The 13,928-nt window shown below is 40.3% G+C and overlaps 1 protein-coding gene across 3 annotated transcripts in view; it reads right to left on the reverse strand.

Moving 5' to 3' along the window:
- The window catches only part of MARCHF6 (membrane associated ring-CH-type finger 6), a 56,245-nt gene that overhangs the window by 19,351 nt on the left and 22,966 nt on the right, over positions 1–13,928 (reverse strand). For all 3 annotated transcript variants that reach the window (XM_038770201.1, XM_038770202.1, XM_038770200.1), the window contains exons 6-15: positions 13,085–13,253; positions 12,336–12,528; positions 11,641–11,702; positions 10,432–10,464; positions 9,172–9,223; positions 7,515–7,573; positions 7,020–7,100; positions 4,465–4,533; positions 4,299–4,373; positions 3,422–3,556 (exon numbers count right to left, since the gene is read on the reverse strand). In XM_038770201.1, the coding sequence (XP_038626129.1) occupies positions 3,422–3,556; positions 4,299–4,373; positions 4,465–4,533; positions 7,020–7,100; positions 7,515–7,573; positions 9,172–9,223; positions 10,432–10,464; positions 11,641–11,702; positions 12,336–12,528; positions 13,085–13,253 (928 nt within the window). The remainder of the gene's footprint in view (positions 1–3,421; positions 3,557–4,298; positions 4,374–4,464; positions 4,534–7,019; positions 7,101–7,514; positions 7,574–9,171; positions 9,224–10,431; positions 10,465–11,640; positions 11,703–12,335; positions 12,529–13,084; positions 13,254–13,928) is intronic.

The following is a 13,928-nucleotide window of genomic DNA, read 5'->3' on the forward strand; positions in this document are numbered from 1 at the left end:
TTCAATAGATTCAATAAGCTATCTGGAAAATTCTGACCATTTTAAAATCAGTTATAAATGCTTTTTCCTCTGGGGGAGTCCCCTTCTTTATCTCTATAAAAAAAGACTGGAAGTTTCTTCGGGAACTGATACTTGTGGTCAATTTTTGCTTCTCTTTCATCATTCTTTAAATTTTGTGGTATGTGCCACCCTAACACCTAACACAGTACTCTGCCCATGGAAATAATGATCAATAAAATGCTTTCAATGAACATTAGCATTCTCATCACCCTTCAAATACACTACCATCACCACAATAACCAAGATTTGGATATTGAGTTTTAGACAGCTGGTCTGCACAATAATATTTAAGCAGGCTGCTTAACATAATGTAATGAACTCCAGCATATGGACACTAAGCATCCACTTAACACTCTGCAGACACCAAAAAGAAATGCTCCTGAAAACGTATAGACCTAATAATAATAATAATAATGGCATTTATTAAGCGCTTACTATGTGCAAAGCACTGTTCTAAGCCCTGGGAAGGTTACAAGGTGATCAGGTTGTCCCATGGGGGGCTCACAGTCTTCATCCCCATTTTACAGATTTGGGAACTGAGGCACAGAGAAGTTAAGTGACTTGCCCAAAGTCACACAGCTGACAATAGGTGGAGCCGGGATTTGAACCCATAACCTCTGATTCCAAAGCCCGTGCTCTTGCCACTGAGCCACGCTACTTCTCTAATACTGTGTATACTGCTAGAACTAGAGTAAGACCCAATAATACAACAAATTTTTACCTGTAAAAAAATAGCCTAGATATCTAGGAATTACATTTTTTTAATCAAAAACACCCAGTTTAATCCTTAATAATGAAATCTTCGGGAACAAGAACCAATAGTGGTTGTTTAAATATAACAATTAATTGCAGTATTTGCCAACTACTATGTGCCAAGCATCATACTAAGCACTAGGAGAAATATAAGATGATAAAGTCCCACATGAGGGGCTCACAGTCTAAGTCACCCCATTTTTCAGGTAAGGGAACTGAGGCATGGAGAAGTACAGTGACTTGCCCAAGGTGATACAGTAGGTACCAAAAAAAAAGGGGGGGGGGGTATGTGGTAGAAATGGAATTTGAACCCAGATCCTCTGACTGCCAGGCTCATTCTCTTTCCCCTAAGCCGTGCTGCTTCTCTTGCATGAATATAATAATAATAATAACGTTGGTACTTATTAAGCGCTTACTATGTGCAAAGCACTGTTCTAAGCACTGGGGTAGATACAAGGTAATCAGGTTGTCCCATGAGGGGCTCACAGTCTTCATCCCCATTTTACAGATGAGGGAACTGAGGCCTAGAGAAGTGAAGTGACTTGCCCAACGTCACACAGCTGACAAGTGGCGGAGCCGGGATTTGAACCCATGACCTCCGACTCCAAAGCCCGTGCTCTTTCCACTGAGCCACGCTGCTTTGAATATACTGGCAAAGCCCACAATACATGCCAGAATGCAATAGTTCAGATAATGGACAAGGGCTTTACTTGCATGAACCACCTAGTTTGGTTTTCTTTTGACTCAAAAACAAATAATTCTTATAGCCATTAAAGAGTAAAATACAAACACAGTAAGCCGGATAGAATGAGAGGTTCTGTTTTGACTACCCAAGACTACCAACCATATTTATTATTTCATTGCTAGTCCTAAGTGATGTAACTTTACAGCAACTTCTCAGCTACGGTTCTAGGTTCTGATGCAAGTTCCCTCTGAGATTCAGTCAGACTTGGGACTCTCCATGCTGTGGAGTAATCGTCACTCTTTTAGTGGAGGTCTGGATTCCCTAAGAGACCCAATAAAAACTTCTTTAATTACCAAGCCCTTTGTAAGTGGGCTAGAAATTTGCTCTCTACTGCAATGCCAACCTGAAAAGGTGAACTCCTTTAGTACGGCACTTTTCCCTTGGGATCAAAATTCTATCAGAACACTTAACACTGCGTCCATCCTGATTTGCTTGTAACCATCCCGGTGCTTAGAACGGTGCCTGGCACATAGTAAGCATTTAACAAATACCATAATTACTGAACATTGCCACCCAAATTTGAATACTAACTGACTTACCACAGAGGGGTTATTTTATCTACCACTTAAAATGCAGTCAACTTCAAGGTGGGAGACTCAGATGGAATGATAATAATAATATAATTATTACAAATTATTATTACAATTACAATATTACAATGTACAATATTACAATAATTATTACAATTATTATTACAAATATATTACAAATAATAATAATAATAATAATGTTGGTACTTGTTAAGCGCTTACTATGTGCCAAGCGCTATACTAAGCACTGGGGTAGATACAAGGTGATCAGGTTGTCCCACGTGGGGCTCGCAGTCTTAATCCCCATTTTACAGATGGGGTAACTGAGGCACAGAGAAGGTAAGTGACTTGCCCAAAGTCACACAGCTGACTACTGATTAAGTAACTGTCCAGGCAGAGGATGCCTCACAAACCAGTAAGCTCCTTGTGGGCAAGTAACATGTCACTTCATTATACTGTACTTCCCAAGTGCCTAATATAGTGTATTGCCTCATGTAGGCACTCAAGAAATGCTAATACTACTACTACTGCTACCACCAACTCTAAGGCATAAATATAAATCAAGTGTAGTTTATTCTGCGGAATACCTGATTGGTACATATTTCTTTTTACAGCCACCTCTCCCAGTTTGAAAGGAATCTTCCTTTTGGGCAGAGAAGGTGTTCTGTGACTCTGTTAGGCTTTTCCCAGGCTTTAGTGCTATGCACTGCACTCAGTGACTGCTCAATAAATATCACAGAGAAGCAGCGTGGCTCAGTGGAAAGTGCCCGGGCTTTGGAGTCAGAGGTCATGGGTTCAAATTCCGGCTCCGCCAACTGTCAGCTGTGTGACTTTGGGCAGGTCACTTCACTTCTCTGGGCCTCAGTTCCCTCATCTGTCAAATGGGGATTAAAACTGAGAGCCCCCCGTGGGACAACCTGATCACCTTGTAACCTCCCCAGCGCTTAGAACAGTGCTTTGCACATAGTAAGCGCTTAATAAATGCCATCATTATTATTATTATTATTATCACTACTACTACATTAAGTTGATTTATATGTCTTCATTAAACCTGGATTTGCATTAAAAATGAACTTTAAAAGCATGATTTGCCTGGCAATGTATTTCTTCTAGTAGTGTTCTATATTAAAACTTCTACACATTTTCAAATCAAGTTGAACACGCAAAAGCTTTAAAGCTCTAAAAGCCAAGTTTCTATATCGTTATCCAATCTAATGAAGACTGTACTTGCTAGATCAAAACTAAAGTTAGCATAGACCTTTAGGTACATATTTAATTTACACCCAATGGAACCAGTCACGTTCGATTTCAGCTATTTCTCATTAGTACCTACCTCTCTTAGTAAGAGAATGAAGGAGGCAAAGTAGAACACATACACCATTCCCACCAACCAATGTAGAAACATTGTGGTCCCTGGAGCAGACTGAAAGCTTAACTCACGATCTTTCAGAGTAGCATCAAACATTTCCTGTGCCAAATCGTTTGAGAAAAAAGTGTTTACAAAAAAGAAAATTGCTTTATTTACATTTGCCCGTTTACACCTCTACCCATTATTTATATTTAGTTAACAAGACTTTTTTTCACCTGCTTCAGCTTTACTTCCCAAGTGTGCTGTAGTCAGTAAATACTCTATAAATACCATCCCTCCTACCTCCATAGTGCTAAAGTCCTTTTGTGAGATTGGAAATGGATATGTAGCGTATAAATTGATTATAGAAACTATATAATTATTATTTTTAAAAAATTTCAAATTTTGAAATTTCTGTACTTGCAGTTTCTTGCTTGAAGAGCACAATTAACAAAAGCAATGGCAAATTGTTAAGCCTGGTAGCTATTATCTTTTTTAACGTGGCCATCCATTTTCTAGGAAACTGAATATTATTTACACAGGCAAGAGTCATGCAGAAAGGAAATAAAAGGTTGTCAAAGTTACTCATCACTATGTTTCTGAATTGCTTATAATTGGCAATTACTAGGTGTTGATTAAATACCATTGAGAGTGATGCTAAATAGGGAGTGTTGGCTTAGCTTTCATTCATTCATTCAATCGTATTTATTGAGCGCTTACTGTGTGCAGAGCACTGTACTAGGCGCTTGGGAAGTACAAGTTGGCAACATATAGAAACGGTCCCTACCCAACATGTCCTTCAAAAATAACTCCCCCAAATACTCTTAAACACTTAACGTTGAATATAATAAATAGTTCTTACCAAAGAACATACATCTAGCCACCAGCCACAGATGAGGGGAAACACTCCAATTTCCACTACCACTAGAAGAGAGACCTTAAGTAAAAACAAACAGCAACATTACATAAAAATGTGAACGTGTGGAAAACAAAATTCACTTGAACAGAAATTCATACATAGAAATTACCTTAACAACAATATAGCAGACCCCCAGTAAGCGACGAGACCGCTGAAATTTTACAAGAGCCGCCAAGCCCTATAAAATCTGGTCAAGGAAACAACTAAGTAAGAATTTAAGAGCTGAGTATTCTGGCATCACCATTTGATTGGTTAATCAATCAATAGTATTTGAGTGCTTACTGCAAACACAGCACTGTACTCTGTGCTTGGGAGAGTACAACAGGGTTCAGACACATTCCCTGCCCACAACTAGTTTATAGTCTAGAGGGGGAGGCAGATGTTGATATAGTTTACAGATATGTTAATAATGGCATTTATTTAAGTGCTTACTATGTGCAAATCACTGTTCTAAGCGCTGTGGGGGGAGTACAAGGTAATCAGGTTGTCCCACGTGGGGCTCACAGTCTTCATCCCTATTTTACAGATGAAGTAACTGAGGCACAGAGAAGTCAAGTGCCCGAAGTCACACAACTGACAAGTGGCAGAGCCGGGCTTTGAACCCATGACCTCTGTCTCCAAAGCCCGTGCTCTTTCCACTGAGCCATGTTTTAGACTGTGAGCCCACTGTTGGGTAGGGACTGTCTCTATATGTTGCCAATTTGTACTTCCCAAGCACTTAGTACAGTGCTCTGCACATAGTAAGCGCTCAATAAATATGATTGATGATGATGCTTGCTGTGGGGATGAGAGTAGGGTCAATACCAACTGTCCAAAAGGTACAGATCCAAGTACACAGATGGCACAGAAGGGAGATGGCATCAGGGAAAAAAGGGCTTAATTGGAGGAAGACCTCTTGGAAGAGATGTGACCTAGATAAGGCTTTGAAGGTGGAGAACTGCCATCTGGTTTATGTGGAGGGGAAGGGCTTTCCAGGCCAGAGGAAAGATGTGAGAAATGGTTCGGTGACAAGATAAACGAGAAGGATGAGCAACCTGGTGCCAGAGAAAAGAAGTATGGGGGCTGGGCTGTAGTAGGAAATCAGTGAAGTAAGGTAGGAGGGGGAAAACCGATCGAGTGCCTTAAAAGCCAATGTTAGGAATTAATGTTTAACGCAGAGATGGATGGACAACCACTGGAGGGTCTTGAGAGGAGAGACGTGGACTGAATTTGTTTTAGAAAAATTATCCAGGCAGCAGAGTGAGGTATGAACTGGAGTGGGGATAGACAGGAGGCAGGGAGGTAAGCAAGGAGGCAGGGTAGGATAAGTGCTTGGATCAGCACAGTAGCAGTTTGGATGGAAAAGAAAGGGTGGACTTCAGCGATCTTGTCACAGTAGAACCGACAGGATTTGGTGACTGAATGTGTGGGTTGCATGAGAGAGATTAGCGAAGGACAATGCCAAGGCTACATGCTTGAGAGACAGGGAGAGTGGTACTGTCTACAGTGATGGGAAAGACATGGGGAGGACAGGGCTTGGGTGGGAAGATAAGGAGTTCTGTTTCAGACACACTAAGTTTGAGATGTTGGTAGGACATCCAGGTAGAGATGTCCTGAAGACGTGAAGAAATATGAGACTGTGGCAGGGAGGGGTAAGGTCTGGAGATGTAAATTTGGAAACCATCTACACTGAGATGGTAGCTGAAATCACAGGAGCAAATGAGTTCTGCAAGGGAGTGGGTGTACATGGAGAAATAAAGGGGACCCAGAACTGAGCCCTAAGGGCCCCCCAATATCAGAGGGTGGGAGGCAGAGAAGGAGCCTGCAAAAGAGACTGAGAAGGAGCAGTCAGAGAGATGGGAGCCAAGGCAGTGGCATTAAAGCCAAGGCTGGATAAGGAACCAAGTCTGGTTGAGAAGCAGCAGGGCCAATGGAAAAAGCACAGGTCTGAGAGTCAGAGGATTTGGGGTTCTAATCCCAACTCTGACATCAGTCTGTTGTGGACCTTGAGCAAGTCATTTACCTACTCTGTGGCTGTTTCCTCATCTGTAAAATGGGGATTAAATCCTCCTCCCTCCAATTTAGACTGTGAGCCTCCACGTGGGACAGGAACTGCGTCCACCCTGATTATCTGGACCCACCCCAGTGCTTAGATCAGTGCTTGACACATAGTAAGTACTTAACAAGTACAATAATTATTATTATATGTTTCAAGGAGTTGGAGGTTGTCCACTGTGTTGAAGGCAGCTGAGAGACCTAGGAGGATTACGGTGAAGTGGAGACTGAATGATTTGGTGAGAAGAAGGTCACTGGTTACCTTAGAGAGGGTTGTTTTTTTGTGGAGTGACGGGGACAGAAACCAGATTGGAGTCAGACTCAGAAGGAACAGTTCCACCTTTCCTTGATTCAGTCTTTTAAAAAGGGCATCATTATGTGACTGCGCAAATCAAACATCAGTAAACTATTAGAAGATGCCCTGCTTAGTGAAACATACATTGAGTCATACTGAAGATATGTTTTTTTCATAAATGTAATGAGTTAGTCTAAACATGGATACCAGCATTTTATCCCTATGTGAAACTTCAGGGTGGAGGAAAAAATAAATACTACCAAACACCTCTACACTCTACCACCCGCCCCGTCCCCCCAACAAAGAAAAAGCACCATTCAACTGCAAAAGGATACATGACAAATAATTAACGTTATTGCTAGAAGTACATAGCCAACTATTGTTGTGATTAGGCCTTCAAAATGAGATGCTTGGACCTGGAGACAAGAAAAAACAAACCATTTTATATTGCAGTTCTTGCAGCAACAATAATGTGGATTAAAAGCTAACTAATAGAGCTGATGCAATCTGAATATCAGGGAGATTCTTTGGATAAGTTAGACACCTTGGGGAGGGGTGGCAACTAACAACTCTTCAAGGGACTAAAATAATATTTAATTCCAGTGGCTTTAGCTGGGCACTTTGGGATGGGGGGGTGGTGAGGGTTTGTGAGTAGATGTTGAGAGGAAGGGGGAGAAGGAGGGTGCGCAAGAAAGCTCAGCTTTTTCAGACTATTATGGTAGCAAGGGGTATTTTCTGCTGAATAAGCAGGGCATGGCCTCGGGTGACAAACTCCTAGACAAATTATGAGCGGCAATTATCTTTAAAACTGGAGAAGTTATTGTACTTACATATTCCTCAAAGCCCAAGCCAACAACAGAGAAATGACCAATGTGGTAAGGACAAAATGCTGGAGGGAAAAATATTCAAATGAAAACTTCATCATTATACATTCTAAACAGCTTTTTTCCAGCTTCAATAGAGGTGGTTTTTTGTACTTCACATTTACTTTTCAATTTTACAATATATTAAAAAAACAATTCTTTACTTCAGGAGACAAACATAAGATAAAAGAGGGTTATATACTGGAGGTAGACAAAGGAAAACTAAGTAATGGATGATGAATGGGAGAGGGAAGAAAACGAGTTATGATGGAAAGGGAAGAAGGAGTTAACTTTAAAAAGTGTTTAAACACTCTTTACCTATTACAGATGCCAATCTTTAGGACTAGTTCTAGCCATGAGCCTAGATTTATTGAAAAGGGGATCCAGATCTACAAGTAATTCAATTGATTCCTTAGGAGCTAATAGCTTTTAAGAAAGTTTAAAACTGGATAAAGTCAGGGCTCTAAGATGGTACTAGGCAAAGTACACTGGCTGGCTGCATCCACAGCAATGGGCAAAATCCAATTATATAACTTACTTCCACTAAAAGAGGGATTTGCTTAAAATGCTTTTACCCAAAATATTCATTTGAAAAAGGACACTAGCCCTCCTTTCACAATAATTTCTAATTTTCATATTTCAGAAATATTTTGGCAATTATAGTAATTATGTGAAAAATTTCTTGACGGCATAACTTGCCAAGTATCAGCAGGTTTGACTGTTGTGGAAAATTTATCTATATTAAGCTGTACCCAAAAAGGTATGATCCTATTTTTATAATTTATAACGATGAAAAACAGACATGCAGGTAAAAATTTTACATGAATAAGTGTTCCACATTTATACAAAGAGCCTTTAGCGAGTTTCAAATATTGATGGAGTCCGCTTTGAAAAACATTTCCTATTGAGTTGGCTCTGTGTCAAAATTTCAAGTAGCAGTCTTTAAAACGCATGATTTTCAAAGAATATGGATTAAGAAAAGATGTAAATAGTTAAAACTACTAGTAAATCAGAAACAAAAAGTCTTCAATTTTCACAAAAATCACATGCCTGGTAAGATCGGTTTTTCCCAATTTGCCTTGGCCAAATAGGCATGTTTGGATCAAGTTGCTTAGTCTAAGACGTAGGAGCACAAATTGATGAGGACAATACACTGAAATTACTGCTAGTGACAAGTGGAGAAGTGATATTAGCTATAATTATGCAATTTTGAACCAAAGACAAATATATTTTTAGAAATATTTACGATAATATTAACCTTCTTTCTCTCTCTCCCATACATGCTAATATAATTTTTATTCCTACCCTCAGCATGATGCCAGTTATAGGGCAAACTGGGGAACTTCATAGTCCATTTGCCGGACTTTCTCCCTAAATAGTGGTCACTGATATACGGAAAATACACTTACTCCTTCCTTAAATCCCTGAATCACCACTCTTAGTAGGGTGGCAAGGATATTCCATATTAAATGGCTGGTGCATTTAAAACAGGAAGGCCTTCCCACACAATTCCCCGCCACATTCTTAAGTAGACTACACATCTGGGGAAAAACTAACATGCAACTTGATTTGCAAAGGAACAGAATGAACATTTTAAAGTCATTCGAAATATACTGCCACCTACCAAAGACAAGAATAAACAGGGTGTTTAAAGACACTACCCAGAAGACGTGCTCCTGCAAGAAAAATTGAAAAACACTAATAAGCAGTTGGCCCAAGTTCACAAAATTAAGACCTTTTTTTTTTTGGATTGTCAATTAAAATCCTAGAGGAAATCTTCACAAGGTATTAACCCCCAGCCTTAACCAATAAAAGTTTTCTTTATATGAACAAAATGCAAGGTGAGTGATTGTTCGGTGAATTACTGACAAAAAAACTTTGCAGAGCTGCATTTAGTTACTGCAAATAAGCAACACAAATTCCTACATGGTTCTCTGAAGACATGTAATTTACAGTACAGTATTTATTAAGCACACTTGTTATATACAAACTACAAAAAAAAATTCCACACATCCTGTGTCAGTTAACCCATTACAGTGTCTACGCATTCCTTCCTCCCCTTTGTCCCTACTGGAAACCTAACTTCTATTCTCCTCCCCACCGCCTTGGACTCCCTATGCCTTAGTTTCACCAGATTGCCTTTTTGCTGACCACTTAAGGCCAAAATTTTGATATTATAAGAAGGTGGGCATGGAAAGTGTCTACCAAATCTGTTATATTGTACTTTCGCAAGCACTTAATTCAGTGCTCAGCGCTCAAAAGATATCACTGATCGATTGACTGATAGGTAAGTGTGAGCCTCATGCCTCCATCTTAGTCATCTCCAGGCTTGATATCCCACTCAGTACTAAAATTAGTAGAGCTTCACCACGTAACAGGATGGTTTTCTGTGCAATAAAGCAGGACCAGAAATTCAGGAGAGATACATGCAGTCCTTGCCCTGTATAGACTCAGGGTAGCTCTGGCTTCGTGTCATAGTTTTAGACTTCAGTGTGTGCACACGTGCAGACGTGTGCATGTGTGTGTGCACACACTCTCTCTCTGTCTCAAAAAATCTCCTGACCCCTTAAACTGTGAACTCCATGTGGGATGGGGACTGTTCATTCTGATTATCCTGTATCTAACAGTACAGTGCTTAGCACATAGTAAGTATTTAATATATACAAAAACCCATTGAATCAATGATATCGATGTTACTTATTAAGCCCTTACTCTGCACTAAAAGCTTGGGAAAGCACAATGCAACGAGTTGGTAGATGTTTAGAACATCATATAAAATTCTTGTGATGACTGACTAAACAGTTTCAGGTTGCCCTGGTTACATGGAATACTTTGAATGAAATAAACGAGCCAGAACTCAATCTTTAAATAGGAGCTTACTTACTAGAAAAACTAGAGATCCATCCAGTCCAAGCATCTAAGAAAAAAATTACATTCATAATTCAATGACCAGATTAAAAAATAAACCCAAACACAAGAGTATCATTTTCCACTGATCAAACTACTTATCTTGGACTTCTGCCACCAAATAACTTCCAGCTTGAGTAACAGAAGTTACATGAGAAACAACGTGGCCAAGAGAATGGGTACTGGGTTCTAATCTTGGCTCTGCCAATTGCCTGCTGTGTGACCTCGGTCAAGTTACAGCTTCTCTGTGCCTCAGTGTCCTCATCTGTAAAATGGGGATTCAATACCTGTTCTCCCTCCTACTTTAGACTGAGCCCCATTTGGGACAAGGACTGTGTCCAATCCGATTAACTTGTATCTACCCCAGTGCTTAGATCACTGCTTGACAGAGCAAGGGCGTAAATACCATAATTATAATTACTATTCATTTCAAGGGGATATTCAGAAAATGGGTTTCAAATCCATTAAAATTAGTTCTCCATTATGCTGTTCTCATTATGAAGAGGTCCTTAATCATCTGAATAGCTTTGTAAACTTTGCTATATTTAACTAAAAATGTTCAAACTTATACGAAAGAATTACAATGCCACAAAAGGTCTACCACCTGTGACTGGTAAGTGGAAAGAGAAGGGAAGAGGGGAAGACAAACTAATTGGGAAGCATAAACCTTCTGTCACCAAGAGCCCAGAGTTTCAATTTGGTTTTTATGCTTTCTGTAACATAAAATGGCAAGAGGAGCCTGGGAGTCAGAGGAGCTGGGTTCTAATCCGAGTTCTGCCACTCTGGGCAAGTCACAACTTCTCTGTGTCCATTTTGCAGATGAGGGACCTGAGGGAGCTCGATACCTGTTCTCCCGCCTATGTAGACTGTGAGCCCCATGTGGGGCCTGATACCCCAGGACTTAGCACAGTGCTTGACAAATGCCCCATTGTTATTATTACCCAAGGAAGTAAAGAACAAAATGCAAGTACTAGAAAAGTCAGGCTTCTTAATTTTCTCTGAAATTTCCAGTTAAACAGTTAAATCAGTCTGAGTAGAGGCGTCCCTTTGCTATAGATTATTACAGGAACTCATATTCATCCTTGTAAAAGAAAGTATGGTTAATTATTTAGGCCATTCTGTCTGGACCATGACCTCTAAACTCCTGCCAAGTTTAAATCATTTCAGAAGGAGGGCTCTTACTCACTCTCTCCCACGTGAGCTCTTCCGCGGCTCGATCCCATTCTAAAGCGTTCCAGTTCATGTCATCTGTAATGATGGTTTACAGTTTAGAAATACAAAGCCTAAGAGCAAACACTAACAGGAAAAAATCTCAGGCTTAGGGTTTTAAGTACTTAGGTGAAAGGTAACTGCAAGATAAAATGGGGGCCAGTAACCCACAGCCCACAGTTGTCCACAGAGCACTGGAAGAGACCATTCACTAATGGACTCGTGCACTTTAATGATGAAGAGACTTCCTGATCCCTTCTCCCATACGGCCCTACATGCCCGCCGAACGGACATGCTCTTCAAATCCTCCTTAAGCTTAATTTACCAACATTCTGCACCTGCGATCCCAAGAAGGCAGATTCTTCTAAGCTTAAAAGTGCAATATCTCACGTTAGTAAAAGGGACATTGGTTCAGGGATTCTTCCAAAAACATTTCCATTTTATATATGTGACAGACCCACAAAAAACTAAATTCATGTTGATGTAACGCTCCACAAAAAGCTATCACAGTTAAGATTGGAACACGAGGAGTTTCGGAATTGAAGCTCTTTAGGATACTAAAAAAAATTCGGTCCTCTCTCCCAACTCTGCCACTGGTTCACCACCGCCGCCCCGACCAACACCTGGCACACAATTTTAGGGATCAGTCTTGATCTTCGAAACAGGTATTACCTTGTGCCCCATTATTAGCGTCTGCTGCATCTTCAACAACGGCATCTTCTTCATCTTCATTGTCATCCTCTTCTTCGTCAGCCTGCTCTTCTTGGATTTCTGGGTTTTCTCCTACTACCGCGTTCTCAGCTGGAGGATTAGCAGGTTCATCAAGTGCAATGTTTTCAACAACACCATTGCCTACACCTTGAGCCTGAAAAGAAAAACAAATCAGGAGAAAATGTATGAGTCAGTAGAAGAACCCAATACAAATCGCATCCAAAGAAACACATACTGGGGTTCACGGGCTCACCAATAATTTTATCTACCTTGGGAGGAGGAGTCAGTACTTCACGGAAATCCCGAGACAAATCTAGCAGTATGTGCTCAGATCTAGCAGAATTGGGTTTTTCAATATGCCCTTTGGTGAGCCTATTAGGCAATTAAAGAACATCTGTCCAACAACATACGCCTGTACGAATGTGGCACGCTGTGACGATGGGACATGTAGTTGGAGCAGCAGGACAGGTATTACAGCTGAGTTTTCCATAACATGGGTTTTGCGCCCCGCCACAACCACCACCTCCCACCATGTTTAGAATTAGGTACGTAGGGTGTTGCACCATTGGGTAAAGAAATACCCTTGAATAAATTAAACACTTTATTTTGTTCCGAAGCACGTCTGCGCTATCTCATTTACCCTGGATCCTAAACCTATTTTGCTTCCCTGACCTGTGGAAGCAAATTAAACTGCTGGAGAGTTTACTTACCTCATTCTGTGGCCCAACACCATTGAGAGGCTGAGCTTGATTCTGTTCCAACCACAGCGGCGCTCCACCGTGGACTATTTGTTCTCGCAACCATACCAGACTGATGAAGGCGCAAAGAGTGCATGTCACCACAAAACAACCCTGCAAACAATCTGCCAGTAAGTTTTCCCTATTAAAATAGAAAAAAGTTTTAAATAAACTTGTTCCTAAAAACAACACACTAAATCTAGTACACCAAAATCGCTGAATTTTTTTAAAAAATTCATACTAAAGTACTTACAACCATGGATCAAAAAATGTAAAGGGGAATTATTAATAGTCAAGCCCCCAAATTTCTCTCCTTTCCAAGGAACGTTTACATTCTTGTACGTCATACGGTTTAACTGAATTCTAATAAAACTTTGCATAACAAAGCAAATCCTTCTAAAAGGATAATTTCACGTCGAAAAATAGACCACTAAAGTCAAAATATTCAAAAAGAACTTTCATGTTCTTGTTCCTTTCTCCCTAAAGGAATAATTATTGAGAAGGCAATGGGCATTAATAAGCACAGGCCTGGGAGTCTAGTGACATAAATTTCCAAACAAATAACCATCTCGGTAAATAAAGCTACAGAATTGAAAATTTTGCATTCGTTTACATGGACCCACTGACAGCACAGCAAATCATATCACAAACATTTTAAAGCAGCCGGCTAATTTCACCAGTTAAAGGAAACTATCATCCCAGAGTGAATTAGCTCAAGTTCTGGAGCCTGGATCCCCCAAAGTGGTAGAGAAGGTAAAAAAAGAGCCCCCTAACTTATGGGCTCTCCCTCCTCCATGGGGGGAAAAAACTATTCACA

Source organism: Tachyglossus aculeatus, chromosome X3 (genome assembly GCF_015852505.1).
Source record: "Tachyglossus aculeatus isolate mTacAcu1 chromosome X3, mTacAcu1.pri, whole genome shotgun sequence".
Lineage (NCBI taxonomy): Eukaryota > Metazoa > Chordata > Mammalia > Monotremata > Tachyglossidae > Tachyglossus > Tachyglossus aculeatus.